General features: G+C 39.7%; 1 protein-coding gene across 1 annotated transcript in view; it reads left to right on the plus strand.

Annotated features, from left to right (window-relative positions):
• Positions 1 to 18987, plus strand: part of MYO3A (myosin IIIA) — a 158378-nt gene that overhangs the window by 26843 nt on the left and 112548 nt on the right. Inside the window, exons 5-6 of the mRNA XM_068986752.1 lie at positions 9268 to 9344; positions 18609 to 18754. Coding sequence (XP_068842853.1) covers positions 9268 to 9344; positions 18609 to 18754 — 223 coding nt within the window. The remainder of the gene's footprint in view (positions 1 to 9267; positions 9345 to 18608; positions 18755 to 18987) is intronic.

The following is an 18987-nucleotide window of genomic DNA, read 5'->3' on the forward strand; positions in this document are numbered from 1 at the left end:
TTTCTGTTTTTTTTTTTAATAGCCCTTTGCTAGAGTCGATTGGGTATTAACTTTAAATATCAAGCTATTTAATTACACTAATAGTAAGATTCAGTTTGCTAGTGCTGGTTATAAGTGCAGCCTTTAAGAAAACCTTTTGTCTTCTTCTTAAGTGGGCTAGACTTTCACCAGCTGCCTCAGGGAATAAAAAGACAAGTGAGCTTGCAGACATTATTAATGAAATACATTAACAGTCACTGGTATACGATCAATCAATAAATAACATGACTTCCCAGGAGAGAAACCCCTTTAGGCAAGTCAACTAAGGTCTGAGAAAGCAGTCCTCATTTGGAATAGAAAATGCAGGAGAGACCAAGGCAGTACTCAGTTCTCATTTCTACAGATTTCTCCCTGGGGACCTTCATTTCTAATGGAATAGTTAACATTTCAATACGAAAGTACAAAATGTACTTCTTGTGATTTATTTAGACATCGTTCTTATGACAGAGTATTTTATGGCTTTCAATCTCTTAGTACCCACGTGCCCAATTTTAGGCCAAATCCCCAATAAGTAATGTAGGTCAAAGAGAAGTTGTGACTTATTCATTAATAACCCGTTTCTGTAGCATCATGTGACGCAGGTCCACCTGAACTTAAAAACTACGAAGTTCCCTCAATTCCTTCCTTTTTTCTGGAATCACTTAAAAGCTGTTCAGTGGGGCCGAGTAATCATGGGAGTCGGGGTGCAACTTAGCATGAGGTTTGGGCATGAAAGGGGTGAGAGGGGTGTCCTTGGCTTGGGACGTTGAGTCCCAGAGGGGACAAAGAGAGTGTTTCTCTAGGGGGATGGTGGTGGCCCCAGTCAAGTTGTCAGAGCCTGAACTGGGTAAGAAGGGGATCCGTGTGGCTGGGGGTCTACATGGAGACAAGGGACAGGTTACATAAAGGAGGCTTGATACTATGAGGAAATATACTGAGATCAGTGGGAGTCAGATTTTTTACTGTTGGAGATGAGAATTATGAATATGGAAAGAGAACTGAACCCTATGATTCTGGATTGCATTGGAAGTGTCTCTGTGAACTCAGGGTTTTCAATATACAGAGAGGTATGTAAAAATAAATTTAATGTGTGTGTGTGTCCTGGTTACCTGGCTATGTCCACTAAAAGTACCTAGCTCTTAGTTTTGAAACACAATTCTCAACTAATAGGAAGCAAGGATTTGTGGGAAAAGACTGATTTTTTTAAGGCTGAACAAGCTGAGCCTGGAACTTGATGTGCCAAGAAGTAAAAAAAAGCTCAAAGAATGATGGAGACAATGTCAAAAGGACATAGAAGCCACATTGAAGTGATTCTCACTCACCAAATCTGGGACAATTTGAACTTCACAGTAATGATAATAATGAAGTGACAATGGTATCTACTGAATAAAGTAGAAATCCATAAATTAATACTTGCATACTTACAGACATCAACAAATGAATGGAAAAAATCAAAAGCTTTTCTTTACAGAAGAATGCCAACTTAATGAATGTAGAATGAATAGTGAAATTTTTGAAATTATCTTTTGGCACCCATCATAGTAATAATTGGAGACGGAAACGGCAACCCACTCCAGTATTCTTGCCTGGAAAATCCCAGGGACAGAGGAGCCTGGCAGGCTACAATCCATGAAGTCACAAAGAGTTGGATACAACTGAAGCAACTTAGCACATAGTAATAATTAATCCATCCAAAAACTTCAGTGGATGCTAAACTAGTGAGTTAAGTTTTTATATTAAAAATAGGATATTTAGCTTCTAAATACCTCTGCATAAGATACTTAGGTACAAAAGAGAAAGAGAAAACTTTACAAGCTAGAAGCCTGGCAGACACAGACTTAACCAAGTATACAAAGTGAATACAACCATGTGACAAGTGGAAATCACATACCACCTAATAGGAGACAGTGAGACGTCCCTTCCATGATGGTCCTGCCAAAAATATTAATCATGAGGGAGTATCTGACAGGTCCAAGTTCAAGAACATTCCACAAAATAACTAGCCTGAAATCCTACAAAGTATCAAGGTCGTGAAGTTCAAGGGAAGCCTAAGGAACTCCTTTAGATTGAAGGAGAGCAAAGAGACAGGACAGCTAAATGCAGCATGTGATCCTGGATTAGATCTTTTCGTTGGAAGGACATATTTTGTTGTAAGGGTACTTGGGACAATTGATGAAATATGAATGAAGTCTATAGGCTAGATGGTAGAAAGGGATCAGTGTTAAATTTCCTGGTTTTATTAGTTGTATTGCTGGTATGTAGGGGAACATCCTTGTTTGTAGCAATCATACATTAAAGTATTTGGAGGTGAAAAGGCATCAAGCAGCCCACTTACATTCTGTGGTTTACATACTTACATACTTATATGGTTGAGGAAAGAATATTATTTGTACTTCTCTTGCCAGCTTTTCACTAAGGTCGAGATTATGTCAAAAAATGTAAACTATGGAGAAAATTTGGAGACAATACAGATGTCTAAAGATGTTTATGTACATGTTTAAAGATTATGTAATAAGTACCAATACATATTTACCAAATGTGTGTATTTGTTAGTTGAATGTTATGCATCTTGAAAACTGGAGAACTGATGTTTTATATAATGAAATGATATATTGAAAAAAAAGAAACTAGAGGAAAGAACTATTTTTAAAAGGTGGCAGAGCTTGAGAATTTTCATACCTATACAAAAAATTAATATTTTCCTCAGCTCGAATTTATTTTTGTACTTCAGAGAGGTGACCTTTATTTTATTTGAAAGGAAAAACATTTATAAATTCTTTCATTTTGTAAAGAAAAACCATGAATAAATAGGCTCTTTATTTTAGACCTTGTGGCTCGAGCTGAAGCTGTGGTCTCCAGTGTTTCAGACTGAATATTTTCTCAAGTTGAACTAAGCAGTTTTATGTTACAGATAGAGTTATATGTCTTGGTCGAGGGTCTTTCAGTTGTAAGGACAGGAACCGCAAACTAGCTCCAGAAGTGAATAAGATTCACAAGGCAGTCTCCTGGGTAAGAAGAACAGGATGAAAGGGACTAGAATGGACAGAAGAACAGAAGGCAGGAACCAGGACAGCTTGCTGCCTCTTCCTCTCTCACTGGAGAAACCCGATCTTTCTTCTCTGCCCCTCTTTTTACATTTTTAAATTAATTTTTAAAATTTTGGCTGCTCTGTGTCTTTGTTTTGGTGCATGGGCACTTCTCTAGTTGCAGCACACAGGCTTAGCTGCCCTATGGTATGTGGGATCTTAGGTCTTAAGTGATAGACCCCCCTCTTAACACTGCGGTCATCCTAAGTCTTTGCATCCGTTCCTCTAGAGTGAACCAGTTTTGGTGTTTCTGGTTCATTCACTGGAGGCCACTTTTTGATCCATGTCTGAGTCAACCAGCCAAACTTGTTAGATGCAATGTTAGGGGTAAGCTGTCTGCTTAGTGGGCTCATATCAGTCACTTTAGCCTGATTCAAGTTTTATGTTTTTCCTTCCACCATATACCACATCCTTAATATCCACTCCCACACATATTCTCTGAATTTCTATCTACGTAAAGTTTAAAAAATCAAGTAGCTCTTTGTGCCACACCTGTTATAGGTTTAGGAGCAAAGAGAGGTAATTGGGGTGGATGTATATTAGAGGAGACCATTAAGGTAGTTTCCTTGGGCAAAGGCAAGGTTAATCTCCTCACATGGGCTACCTCTGCTGACAGAGAAGATTGATCAGAATTTAGGGGTTCAGAGCCCACCTTCAATAGGATCTTCTCACACACCTGCATTCCAGTTTTCGGGATCCCATTGCTTCCCAGTCAGTGCCTTGATTTTAATGGTAGACACCCTTTGAAGTTGGGGGAATTCAGTTTGCATCTTAATCCAGCCACTTGCAGGATGAGATTCTGGGTTTGGTTTTCATCAGTCTCAAATCTGGCTGCAGGAGAGAAGGGTCTCTTTTAGGGGCAGACGTGGAAGCTTTTGGGTCATTCATGCAGCACTTACTGGGAATTTGAATCCCTGAGCTCATCCTTTTCTTTCCTCATCTTGTCCGGCAAAATTAAAAGCAACAAGCCAGTCTCAATATACTTATTCATTTGACCAAAATGTTCAGAGATATCGTATACATGGTCACACTGATCTGTTCCTCTACTGAGTGTTTAATTATACATGTTCAATGATGGTATTTTGTGTATCTCTATTGCCATGTCATGCCATGGATTGTTGGTGCTCTCTTGACTCTTGGAAATGGAGCCGTTAATGTCTTTGAATCTAATCAGATTTAAGCGTCAATTCCAGAAACCCCAGGACCAGTTCAGAAAACTCATCTTTAAGATTCTGTGCCTCTGGCACCACTCTCAGCACTGATATCTGCATCTGTCAGAGTTCTCCAGAGACACAGCTCAGACAGGATGTGTACTGTGTGTATATAGAGAAACTTATTTTAAGAAAATGGCTCCTGTGACTGTGGAGGCCCGATGACTTCAAAATATGATGGGGGGCTGGTGGGCTGAAGACCCCAGGAAAAAATGCAGGTTGAGTCCAAAGGCTGTCAGCTGGCAGAAGTCCTCATCTGGTGGAGATCACTATTACAGTCTTTCACTGCACGAGCCTCATCCACATTAAGGACAATAGTCAGTCTTACCCAAAGTCCGCTGATATAAATGCTAATTCTCATCTGAAAACCACCTTCCTTGAAGTATCCATAAGGACATTTGACTAACTATCTGGGCACCAGGGCCTGCCAAATTGACACACAAAATTAATCATCACAGTGTCCTAACCTCACCAACAAAATGAGGGTATTAGATGGTATAGTAAATTTTATGGTCCCAGTTCTCATCCCTGCAGTGTTTTGCTCTTAACAACAAAACCCCAAGCTCTTTGCTTTGCTCCCTTGAGATGTCAAGGGTCTTGTCCTGTGGTTATAGCAAATCAAGTTCCCTGAAGTCATCTGGTCTTTTTGAACCACGTTGGAAACCACATATCTGATGTTTCTTCTCACTCTCAGACCTGAGTCCTAACCACAAATATAAATCCTGCACATTTCCCCCACCCTGGAAACAGGACATCAGCCATAGAGGACAGGGTGGCTGCCCAGCCATCAAACAGCGCAGGAAACCTTATTAGAAGGACTTAATAATTCCCGAGCAATGTAATCAAAGCAAAAGGCTGAAGAATTGTTGACACAAACCTCCTTAATGTTCCTGTGGCTTTGACTTTTAATGGCTTATTGCCCTCTCTTCTAATCTGTTTTCCATTCAGCCCGATCTCTTGTTGACTTCTGTTCCTTTTAATATCTTCTCTGTATCCCAACTTTCTGCCTGGAATTTTCCATCTCCGGCCTCTTCTCCTTTGACATGCTTATATAACTGTTTACTTTGGTGACTTATTCCCTTAGCTCCTCTCTGTACAAGTTGATTTTCCTAAACTTATTTACTTCCTGCAGGTCCCGAACTCATAATTTGGATTCTTGTTGCCTTTTAAAGTAATTATGTCAATCATTTTAATTTTAATTTTGCATTTTTATACCTTATTAGCTAATTTTCTTGTGGGAATTTATGTTAAGTAAAAATGCTGTTTGTCCTCAGGAAACTCACTTTTCTGTCCAGCTGAAGTTTACTAACCTGAAAATGATCATGTTAGATGTTTTAACCATTAAGATGCCTTCTATCTCTGAAGTTGGTTCTGTTGGAAAGATGATCTTGGGGTTAACAGTTATTGCAGAAACATTCAACAAACATGCGTCCTCTGTCATGCTTTCATAGGTGTGTGTATTGTGTTTGACTTGAGAATCATCTAATATTTTCAGACTCAGGGGTTTCTTATTCTACTTACTTGCATTTTTCCTTTTTCACTTATTTTGAGACTTTTTTTTTTTCCTGCTTCACATTCCAGGCTAAATTTTTCTTGTTTCTATATAGTTTACAGGGACCAGGTGTAAAACATCCTTTCTGCAGGATCCCAAAAACTCTTAATATATGACACTCCACTAGCATTGTGGGCTTCCCTCATAGCTCAGTTGGTAAAGAATCCGCCTGCAATGCAGGAGACCCCGGTTTAATTCCTGGGTTGGGAAGATCTGCTGGAGAAGGGATAGGCTACCCACTCCAGTATTCTTGGGCTTCCCTTGTAGCTCAGCTGGTAAAGAATCTGTCTGCAATGCAGGGGACCTGGGTTGGTTCAATCCCCTGGAGAAGCAAAGACTACCCACTGCAGTATTCTGGCCTGAACACAGTCCATGGGGTCACAACGAGTCAGACACTACTGAGTGATTTTCACTTTCACTTGCACCACTAGCATCGTAACTCATTATCCCGGATATACCATTGGAGTGAAGAAATAGCCAACTTAATTATGAAATATTCATAATAGTTATATTTTAATACCATCCTTTAAAATTATCTTTGTATGTTTCATAATGTATTATCAATATATCTGGAAACATATGGAAAGTAGTCTATGTCTGTGTTAGGTATGCTTGCTCAGAAGCTCCTTGTTTGGAATAGTGTGATCAAGAAAGGAGTTTGGAGGCCAGATGTTTGCTTTAAAAAATTCTAAATTTATATTAATATAGATAAAAGTAATATACTCTCATATTAATATAAAACCTAATGATCTTAGGCTTTGTAAACTCATTATTATTGGCCATTACCCTTGTTAATCTTCTCCTTTATTTGTAAAATCATTCTTGTTCTTGTATTAGAGTTCTGATTGTAGGCAGCAGAAACTTAACTCTGACCCACTTAGGCAATGATACTGAAAATAGCACTGAGTGACGTACAAAGTCAAGGGAGAGACTGGGCGATCTGGCCTCCTAGGAAAGGGCTGTGGCATCCCTGGACCTCCAGAACAGCATCACCTGGAGCAGCATCACTTGGGCTAATCCTTAGAGCCCTGATTTTGGGTGACTTGCTCTAGTCACCTCCCTGCCTGACTGTCTCCACTCAAGATTCACATTTCCAAGAGAAAATCTGAATGGTCTGTCTTGGGTCCCATAATACATCCTAATGAACTTCTCAGCATCTTTCTCCATATATTTCCTGTGGAATGTGGAGGGATGGCCCTTTCCTGTCATCCATATGTATAAATTCAAACACCAGGGCATGACTGCTTGCTGAAAAATGCCAATTTAAGTGACATCATCTTTTCTTTATCTCCAGAAAGAAGAAATAACTGTCAAATGATTAGTCTGTCACTTTCTTGCCAGAAGCAGAACTTTAGATATTTTACTGAATCATGTTTATTTTCTATCCCTTTTACATTTTGCTTAAATGACATTTGAATTCTTACAGAATCTTTATGAAGTTGAAACAGAAATGTTTACTGAGGGAAAAATTTTTTGACTTTTCATAAATCATTAGAAACTGTTAGAATAAATTTTAATAGATTTTTAATCATTTTAAATTAAATTTCATTAAAATCTATTTACTCTTCCTACTTATAGAAATAAATGACTGTACTCGGATACTGTCATAAAAGTCAAGCTTAGTTATTTATGCCTTTAATTCATAGAAAAAGACAAGATTAAATGTTTAGATTAACATTTAATTTTTTGGAAGCTGAAATACTTGGGGAGAGATGTGCATTTTGGGGAAACATGTGTTAAGTGTTTATTTCCTTTCTTCAGATCATCTTTTAGAACTATTCAAGAGAACCTTCAATCTCAGATTAGTTCATCTTCTCTGAATTTCAAAAACAATTTCATGAGGATATTTTTTCTGTCAAATAATAAAATGTTTAAAGGCAAAATTTGAAGGCTCAGATACAGATCCCATTTAGGCCAAGATCCCACTTACTACATCAGTGGAGGAAGTCCTTGAGGGAAAGAATTAATGTAGAACCAAAACATACCACTTAGCCCTCAGCTCAAGTATATTTCCACCAGTGAAAGGCTTTTGACTGAATATGACCTTTGAATTTTCATGACCTTTAAATTTGATACCTCATCTTGGAGGTATCAGATATATCCAGTTTTAAACCTCAATTAGTGTCTTTGTTCTACTTGACTTATAAGGCAAACAGCCTGAGCCTAAAACAAATGTGACACCCAGGAGGTACTTTTCAAAGCAAGGATGTCAGAGAGTTAAAGTTCACAATTTGGAACTAACAGAAGCAGAAGAGAGAGACAGGTTGAGATGGTTGGATGGCGTCACTGACTCAATGGACATGTGTTTCAGCAATCTCCAGGAAATAGTGAAGGAAAGGAAGCCTGGCGTGCTGCAGTCCATGGGGTCACAAAGTGTCAGACATGACTTAGCAACTGAAAAACATGAAGTCCAGAGTGAGGTCAAGGGAAGAAGCATCGTGCAGCCAGAGGAGCAGAAGTATGAGCCGTGAGGAGGGAGACTATACTCCGGATTTTATTAAGAGCCAGTTATGATTATATCTAACCAGGTAGAATTAATGGGATGAAAAGATTGAAACATTTCATTAAATCTCCTCATTGTAATCTTTCTGTGTATAGTCTCTCTAAAGGAAAATAACTGATCCTATTGATGTTGGTTTAAATATTAATAGATGTGATGGACTGGCCAAAAGTTCATTCAGGTTTTCTTATAACAGCTTATGAAAAAACCTGAGTGAACTTTTTGGCCAACCCCAATAATTTATTTGAAACTTCCCATCAGGTGTGATTTGTCCCAAGATGATAGATGGAAAATAATTTTATTTGCATTCGCGAGTCACCTTCTATGTGTATGCCACCATATGAAACAATCCAGTTCACTAGAATTTAGTAGTGGGCTGCTGCTGATGCTAAGTCGCTTCAGTCATGTCTGACTCTGTGTGACCCCATGGACAGGCACCCCACCAGGCTCCTCTGTCCACAGGATTCTCTAGGCAAGAATAATGGAGTAGGTTGCCATTTCCTTCTGCGTTAGTAGTGAGAGGAAGGAGCAAAGGGAGCCTACCATACAAATCACAACCATGTGCAAAAATATGGAATACAGACAAATAGTTTAAAATCTAGAAAGTCAAGGCTGTAGAGATTAGTATAATCTGGAGCAGATGAGGTCAGCATGGGGGAATTTAAGCTTGACATAGGGATTTAACTTTGAATAGGTTTGGATACAAGAAATAGAAAATAGGAGGACCACTGTATGTCTTGGCTATGCAGACATCTGGAGTTCGGACGCCTTAAGGTGAAGTTCAAGTCCAGTGACAGCTGTAAGAGAATCATATTTGTTTGTAAGCAGATTTGTTGCAGTTGAAATCTCCTTAACTTGAATAATGAATGCAAGAAAGTAAGTCTCGTCTCTTCCTTCCAGGTGTGTCTGCTCAACTCACCAGCACCTGGCACCGTCGGAACACATCTGTAGGCACGCCGTTTTGGATGGCTCCTGAGGTCGGATAGTTTTTTTGAGGGAGACACATGGGGTGCTTGATCCTTTCTGAGTTTTGTTTTCATGCACGCTGTAGCTCCATATGTGTGTTACAATCTACTGGAAGAAAATGTCAGTTGTGTTGTCTTTATGTGAGATATTTGCATGTGTGAGGAGTGACCGGGGAGATGATAAATGGGCTGTGAGCGAATATATGAATACATGAAAGACTGAATGAATAAGTCAGACGAGGTAGAGAGAAACTACAGTGGAATGGCGCAGGTTTGAATTGCAGGTCCACTTACCTGCAAATTTTTGTCAATAAATATAGTACCTGTATTTTCATTTTACAGTTTTTCTTTTTTATTGAAGTATAGGTGATACACAATGTTGTGTTTCTGCTGTACAGCAAAGTGATTCAGTTATACATATATATATTTTTTTTTTCATATTCTTTTTCATTATAGGTTATTACAAAATATTGAGTATAATTCCCTGTTCTGTACAGTCAAAGAAGGCAATGGCACCCCACTCCAGTATTCTTGCCTGGTAAATCCCATGGATGGAGGGGCCTGGTGGGCTGCAGTCCATGGGGTCGCTAAGAGTCAGGCACGACTGAGGGACTTCACTTTCACTTTTCACTTTCATGCATTGGAGAAAGAGACGGCAATCCACTCCAGTGTTCTTGCCTAGAGAATCCCAGGGACAGGGGAGCCTGGTGGGATCGCACAGTCGGACATGACTGACGCGACTTAGCAGCAGCAGCAGTACAGTAGAATCTTGTGGTTTATTCCTTTTATACATAGTAGTTTGTATCTACTAATCCCCAATCTCATTTTACAGATCTTTAAAGTTTGTATTTAATCAGAGCTCACAATATGTGGATTCAAAAGAACCAGGGTTTGAGTCCTGGTTCTAGCCAAACTGTTTCAGCTTCCTGCCCTTGGGTGAGTCATATATCAGTTTCTCTGTTGTGGAGGCAGAGATAGCAGTACCTGGATTTTCAACTGTCAGGAGATTGGAACCCTTAACCCATGTGTTGCTCAGGGGTGAGCTGTACTCACAACCTTACGTTTTCATTAAATACACTTTCTATTGGAATATAATTGCATTATGATGCTGTGCTTCTGCTGTACAGTGAAGTGAATTAGCTTACAGCTAATATAGCTGTATATATACAGCTAATGTACCTCCCTCTTGAGCCTCCCTCCAACCCCTGCTTCCCCATCCCAACCCGCTAGGTCATCACAGAGTGCCCAGCTGAGCTCCCTGTACTAGACGATAGGTTCTCATTAGTTATTTATTTTGTACGTAGTAGTGTACATGTCAATCCCAAGCTCCCAGTTCATCCCACCTTACATTTCCCCCGCTGTGTCCACATGTACCTTCTCTAAGTCTGCATCTCTATTCTTGCCCTGAAAATAGGTTCATCTGTACCACTTTTCTAGATTCCGCATATATGCATTCATATATGACTTACTTCACTCTGTGTGACAGACCCTAGGTCTACCACATCTCTACAGATGACCCAACTTATTCTTTTTAATGGCTAATATTCCATTGTATGGGCTTCTCCGGTATCTCAGTAGTAAAGAATCTGCCTACAATGCAGGAGAGGCAGGAGACCTGGGTTCAGTCCCTGGGTCCAGAAGATCCCCTGGAGGAGGGCATGGCAACCCACTCAAGTATTCTTGCCTGGATATTCCCATGGACACAGATGCCTGGCGGCCATGGTCCATGGGGTCGCAAAGAGTTGGACATGACTGAGTGACTGAACACATAGTACATAGCATGCTGCTGCTAAGTCGCTTCAGTCGTGTCCGACTCTGTGCAACCCCATAGACGGCAGCCCACCAGGCTCTGCCGTCCCTGGAATTCTCCAGGCAAGAACGCTGGAGTGGGTTGCCATTTACTTCTCCAATGCATGAAAGTGAAAAGTGAAAGTGAATTTGCTCAGTCGTGTCCGACTCTTAGCGACTCCATGGACTACAGCCCACCAGGCTCCTCTGTCCATGGGATTTTTCAGGCAAGAGTACTGGAGTGGGTTGCCATTGTCTTCTCCAAGTACATAGCATATTCCATATTAAAAAGCAGAGACATTACTTTGCCAACAAAGGTCTGTCTAGTCAAGGCTGTGGTTTTTCCAGTGGTCATGTATGGATGTGAGAGTTGGACTGTGAAGAAGGCTGAGCGCCAAAGAATTGATGCTTTTGAACTGTGGTGTTGGAGAAGACTCTTGAGAGTCCCTTGGAGTGCAAGGAGATCCAACCAGTCCCTCCTAAAGGAAATCAGTCCTGGGTGTTCATTGGAGGGACTGATGTTGAAGCTGAAACTCCAATGCTTTGGCCACCTCATGCGAAGAGTTGACTCATTGGAAAAGACCCTGATGCTGGGAGGGATTGGGGGCAGGAGGAGAAGGGGATGACAGAGGATGAGATGGCTGGATGGCATTACCTACTCGATGGACATGAGTTTGAGTGAACTCCGGGAGTTGGTGATGGACAGGGAGGTCTGATGTGCTGCGATTCATCGGCTCTCAAAGAGTCGGACAGGACTGAGCGACTGAACTGAACTGAACTGACCTCATCTTTATTCATTCTTCTGTCAGTGGACATATAGGTTGCACATATCTCTGTTAATGCTATTTAGATTTTGTTTTTAAGTTGGATAGAAATATAAAAGTGCCTTTTTTGTTGTTCAGTTGCTCAGTCTTGTCTGACTCTTTGTGACCCCATGGACTACAACATGCCAGGCTCATCTGCTCTTTACCATCTCCCAGAGTCTGCTTAAACTCATGTCCATTGAGTCAGTGATATCATCCAACCATCTCATCCTCTGTCATCCTGTTCTCCTTCTGCCTTCAGTCTTTCCCAGCATCAGGGTCTTTTCCAGTGATGTGGCTCTTCACATTAGGTGGCCAAAGTATTGGAGTTTCAACTTCAGCTTCAGCTTCAGTCCTTTCAATGAATATTCAGGGTTGATTTCCTTTAGGATTGACTGGTTTGATTTCCTTGCTGTCCAAGGGACTCTCAAGAGTCTTCTCTAGCACCACAGTTCAAAAGCATCAATTCTTTGGTGCTTAGCCTTTTTTATTGTCCATTTCTCACACTCATACATGACTACTGGAAAAACCATAGCCTTGAGTATACGGACCTTTGTTGGCAAAATAATCATCTCTGCTTTTTAATACACTGTCTAGGTTTGTCATTGTTTTTCTTCCAAGGAGCAGGCGTCTTTTCATTTCATGGCTGTAGTCACCATCTGCAGTGATTTTGGAGCCCAAGAAAATAAAGTCTCTTACTGTTTTCGATTGTTTCCCCATCTATTGGCTGTGAAGTGGTGGGACCAGATGCTGTGATCTTCGTATTTTGAATGTTGAGTTTTCAGCCAGCTTTTTCACTCTCCTCTTTCACTTTCATCAAGAGGCTCTTTAAATTCCTCTTTTCTTTCTGCCATAAGGGTCATGTCATCTGCATATCTGAGGTTATTGATATTTCTCCCCGCAATCTTGATTCCAGCTTGTACTTCATTCAGCACAGCATTTCACATGATGTAGTCTGCATATAAGTTAAATAAGCAGGGTGACAATATACAGCCTTGACTTTATTTAAAGTCAGATGCAGGCTTTTAACCTATATTTATAGTAGGTCCTATGTTGAGTGTCTCTGCTTAGGGCCACATCACACCCCGGAAGATTCTTTTGAGCATCACCTGTGGGAAGATGTAGAAAAACTGCTAAAATAGTTGAGGAAAAGTTTTCTAGAGTTATATCTTTTCTCCACAGTCACTTTAATGTTAATGCTGTTAATCCTTTTAGTTATATTTATCAGTAAAAAAACATGTTTGAAAACTTTGCCATCTTTGGGAAAAGCTCTGCTATTCGTCTACATCTTTCTAGGGAGTGACAGGAAGAGAAGTAATTTAAATACTACATTAATATTGCAAAATCATAGAATTAAATTTGCTGGAAGATTAAGTCCTGGTGTGCTGTTCCTATTTTGATACTAATTCAATTACTACTTGCAAAAAAAGTTAAAATATAAGTGTAATGTAAAATATGGAGAAAGGATAAATTATCTTAAGAAACTTTTAAAATAAAATATGTGTAGACTGTATAGTCATATAAGCAAAAACAAAATTGAATAAAAGAATTTCAAATGTGGGTTTTTTCTTCAATTCTGATATATTACTAGTGTTTTAAAAGCTTGTGAAAAGTTTAAAAATGAGAAGTTAATAACATCTACCTGTAATACCAAGCTGTACATCTTATCTGCATATACGAATAATTACTATAATAAATACTATAACTATATGATTTCTATTAAATAATTAATAGTCTAGTTTTATATTTTAATATACTAATTTATAGTAACAAAGCTATTATTATATTTTAAGTTTGTCATTTAGTAAAAACAATTTTGATTAGTGGATCTTAGAAGCACTCTATGACTAAAGTTAATATTTTTATCTAAAATATAACTATCAGAATAATACATGAGTTAATAATTAAAATTAATACTCCTTCAGTTCAGTTCAGTTCAGTTCAGTCGCTCAGTCGTGACCGATTCTTTGCCACCCCATGAATAGCAGCACGCCAGGCCTCCCTGTCCATCACCATCTCCCAGAGTTCACTCAGACTCACGTCCATCGAGTCAGTGATGCCATCCAGCCATCTCATCCTCTGTCGTCCCCTTCTCTTCCTGCCCCCAATCCCTCCAACCATCAGAGTCTTTTCCAGTGAGTCAACTCTTTGCATGAGTTGGCCAAAGGACTGGAGTTTCAGCTTCAGCATCATTCCTTCCAAAGAAATCCCAGGGTTGATCTCCTTCAGAATGGACTGGTTGGATCTCCTTGCAGTCCAAGGGACTCTCAAGAGTCTTCTCCAACACCACAGTTCAAAAGCATCAATCCTTCGGTGCTCAACCTTCTTCACAGTCCAACTCTCACATCCATACATGACCACAGGGAAAACCATAGCCTTGACTAGACGGACCTTAGTCGGCAAAGTAATGTCTCTGCTTTTGAATATACTATCTAGGTTGGTCATAACTTTCCTTCCAAGGAGTAAGCGTCTTTTAATTTCATGGCTGCAGTCACCATCTGCAGTGATTTTGGAGCCCCCCAAAATAAAGTCTGACACTGTTTCTACTGTTTCCCCATCTATTTCCCATGAAGTGATGGGACCAGATGCCATGATCTTCGTTTTCTGAATGTTGAGCTTTAAGCCAACTTTTTCACTCTCCTCTTTCACTTTCGTCAAGAGGCTTTTTAGCTCCTCTTCACTTTATGCCATAAGGGTGGTGTCATCTGTATATCTGAGGTTATTGATATTTCTCCCAGCAATCTTGATTCCAGCTTGTGTTTCTTCCAGTCCAGCGTTTCTCATGATGTACTCTGCATAGAAGTTAAATAAGCAGGGTGACAATATACAGCCTTGATGTACTCCTTTTCCTATTTGGAACCAGTCTGTTGTTCCATGTCCAGTTCTAACTATTGCTTCCTGACCTGCATACAGGTTTCTTAAGAGGTAGGTTAGGTGGCCTGGTATTCCCATCTCTTTCAGAATTTTCCACAGTTTATTGTGATCCACACAGTCAAAGGCTTTGGCATAGTCAATAAAACAGAAATAGATGTTTTTCTGGAACTCTCTTGCTTTTTCCATGATCCATCGGATGTTGGCAATTTGATCTCTGGTTCCTCTGCCTTTTCTAAAACCAGCTTGAACATCAGGGAGTTTACGGTTCACATATTGCTAAAGCCTGGCTTGGAGAATTTTGAGCATTTCTTTACTAGCATGTGAGATGAGTGCAATTGTGTGGTAGTTTGAGCATTCTTTGGCATTGCCTTTCTTTGGAATTGGAATGAAAACTGACCTTTTCCAGTCCTGTGGCCACTGCTGAGTTTTCCAAATTTGCTGGCATATTGAGTGCAGCACTTTCACAGCATCATCTTTCAGGATTTGAAATAGCTCAACTGGAATTCCATCACCTCCACTAGCTTTGTTTGTAGTGATGCTTTCTAAGGCCCACTTGACTGCACATTCCAAGATGTCTGGCTCAAAATTAGTGATCGCATGATCATGATTATCTGGGTGGTGAAGATCTTTTTTGTATAGTTCTTCCGTGTATTCTTGTCACCTCTTCTTAATATCTTCTGCTTCTGTTAGGTCCAGACCATTTCTGTCCTTTATTGAGCCCATCTTTGCATGAAATGTTCCCTTGGTATCTCTAATTTTCTTGAAGAGATCTCTAGTCTTTCCCATTCTGTTCTTTTCCTCTGTTTCTTTGCATTCATCACTGAAGAAGGCTTTCTTATCTCTTCTTGCTATTCTTTGGGACTCTGCATTCAGATGCTTATATCTTTCCTTTTCTCCTTTGCTTTTCGCTTCTCTTCTTTTCACAGCTATTTGTAAGGCCTCCACAGACAGCCATTTCACTTTTTTTGCATTTCTTTTCCATGGGGATGGTCTTGATCCCTGTCTCCTGTACAATGTCACGAACCTCTTTCCATAGATCAGCAGGCACTCTATCTATTAGATCTAGGCCCTTAAATCTATTTCTCACTTCCACTGTATAATCATAAGGGATTTGATTTAGGTCATACCTGAATGGTCTAGCGGTTTTCTCTACTTTCTTCAATTTGAGTCTGAATTTGGTAATAAGGAGTTCATGATCTGAGCCACAGTCAGCACCTGGTCTCATTTTTGTTGACTATACAGAGCTTCTCCATCTTTGGCTGCAAAGAATATAATCAATCTGATTTTGGTGTTGATCACCTGGTGATGTCCATGTGTAGAGTCTTCTCTTGTGTTGTTTGAAGAGGATGTTTGCTATGACCAGTGCATTTTCTTGGCAAAACTCTGTTAGTCTTTGCCCTGGTTCATTCTGCATTCCAAGGCCAAATTTGCCTGTTACTCCAGGTGTTTTCTTGAGTTCCTACTTTTGCATTCCAGTCCTCTATAATGAAAAGGACATCTTTTTAGGGTGTTAGTTCTTAAAGATCTTGTAGGTCTTCATAAAACCATTCAGCTTCAGTTTCTTCAGTGTTACTGGTTGGGGCATAGACTTGGATAACTGTGATATTGAATTGTTTGCCTTGGAGATGAGCAGAGATCATTCTGTCATTTTTGAGATTGCATCCAAGTACTGCATTTCGGACTCTTGTTGACCATGATGGCTACTCCATTTCTTCTGAGGGATTCCTGCCCACAGTAGTAGATATAATGGTCATCTGAGTTAAATTCACCCATTCCAGTCCATTTTAGTTCGCTGATTCCTAGAATGTCGACGTTCAGACAGTCGTTTTACTGATAAGTCATTAATAAGCCTACTGTAGCACAAACATAGTTTGAAAATGCCTTCCTGCTCAGCCAACCAATAATATATAAAAGAGAAAGGTTCATTGTGGTCTTTTCAAATTATCCTATAAATATATGTTTAACATTTTGTGCATATTATATTCATTTCTCTGTAATAAGCATTCGCCAACTTTTGAATGATTGGCAATACTTCAGTAAATTTCCACTTACCTAGAATTGTTGAAGAATGTGTTTTGAATAATCAACTATCTAGTTAATGAAGACATCACATAAAAACCAGCTCTATGTTATTAGGTCTAATTTCTAAGAATTAGAAAACAGAAAGGTAAACAAGGTTGTTTTAATCAATTATAAGTTGAAAAGTGGCATTCTTGATTTGACATCCTTTTCAATTAAATTCTAGACCAAAGGTAGCATTTGTTGATTAGGTAAAGCCATCCTTCCCAGAGTATGTGTGTTTCATGGTGAAGGGGAGACAGTGGCTGTGATAGGTGACCATGTAACTTATTGTACAAGCCAGGACAATTTGGAGAGTGAACCGGAAGGGTATTTATAATGAGTCTAGGAAAGTGAGCATAAACTAAGAGTGTCATGGGTACATTGGAACATAAATTCACCCACTGTGCCAACATAAGGATATTTTAATGTGTTAAATTTGATGTTAAGTGGAGTCAGAAAGGTGAAACGCTATTCCAGACAGGATCTTAGATTTCTTTCACTTTGCATCTCATTTCATATTACTGTAGTTAAATGACAAGAAGTCTAACCTGCTATCATCCCCAGATTATGTTTTATTTATCTTATGAGTTGGCATTCACAACATGTAAAAATTTTTTTCTTGTTGTTCAATGACATCCTGTGACTAGTGGAATTTAAAAAAACCTGATTGTAGCTTAACAGAGACATCACTTTGCCGACAAAGGTCAGTATAGTCAAAGCTATGGTTTTTCCAGTAGTCATGTATGGATGTGAGAACTGGACCATAAAGAAGGCTGAGTGCCGAAGAATCGATGCTTTTGAACTGTGGTGCTGGAGAAGACTCTTGAGAGTCCCTTGCACAGTAAGAGATCAAACCAGTCAGTCTTAAAGGAAATCAACCCTGAACATTCATTGGAAGGACTGAAGCTGAAGCTGAAACTCCAATCCTTTGGCCACCTGATGTGAAAAGCCACTTCACTGGAAAAGAAGGCTGGGAGAGATTGAAGGCAGGAGGAGAAGGGAGAGACAGAGGATGAGATGGTTAGACAGCACCACCAACTCAATGAACATGAGTTTAAGCAAACTCCGGGAGATAGTATAAGGACAGGAACCCTGGTGTGCTGTAGTCCATGGGGTCACAAAGAGTCGGGCACAACTGAGCGACTAAACAACAGGATTTACTATCTAGTGTGCTCCCAGATAACTGCTAACCTCATATCAATGTTTATTTTTATCCAATTATTTTTCTCTTGTTGATGGCATAAGCCTTTTTTTATTTCTCCACACTTGTCCCATTTCTGCCTTCAAGTTGTCAAAAAAGATGGAGGCCATATACGTAGGCTTCCTACAAGCTTATTTTTCTTTGTATCCTTCAATTTTTGTTGAAGATCTTTATCTTTGCCAAGATGAATGACTCCATTTACTAATCAAATGTTTATCAGATGACTATCATTGCACAAGTTTAAGCTGTATGTTTGATCCCATCCCTTCCCATTAGGTACACTTTTTCATTCCCCTCTGTTTTGCATTTTCAAAAATATTTTTTTTCATAGACTTCTTCCCTTATTGTTTTCAATCCTGCTAAGATATTCTACATTCTTAGAATAAAACTACCACTACTAATTATAATTTGAGGTTTTACTTCCCCATGTTACTGCCTTGGCTGGGTGCTCTCAAATCTCATCAGTTTGAACACTTACACATCATTCTAAGCATTTTCCTATGTGCTTATTGAAGTTGTAAGCTTCCTTTTTCTTTCATTTTCTGCTAGGTGATTGCGTGTGAACAGCAACTGGATACAACTTATGATGCCAGATGTGACACATGGTCCCTGGGGATCACGGCCATTGAGCTGGGGGATGGAGACCCTCCACTAGCTGACCTGCATCCCATGAGAGCGCTTTTCAAAATACCCAGGTCAGAGGGCTCTCATGTGGGTCCACTACCTGCCAGTTTTCTCTGTTCCTCCAGCCACCGAATCCTTGTCAAGCTCTTCATGGAAATATCCAGATTTATTTCCACAGGTTGGGAGCAGAGTGGCCTGGAATATCATTTGGCTTCTTTCAAGACACTCTTTTTGTACCATAGTTTTATTTTCCCTGGTCTAAGAACAAGAGGTTTCTCTTGGTATTGTGTGTGTGTGTGTGTGT

This window comes from Capricornis sumatraensis, chromosome 15 (genome assembly GCF_032405125.1).
Source record: "Capricornis sumatraensis isolate serow.1 chromosome 15, serow.2, whole genome shotgun sequence".
In the NCBI taxonomy this organism is placed as follows: Eukaryota; Metazoa; Chordata; class Mammalia; order Artiodactyla; family Bovidae; genus Capricornis; species Capricornis sumatraensis.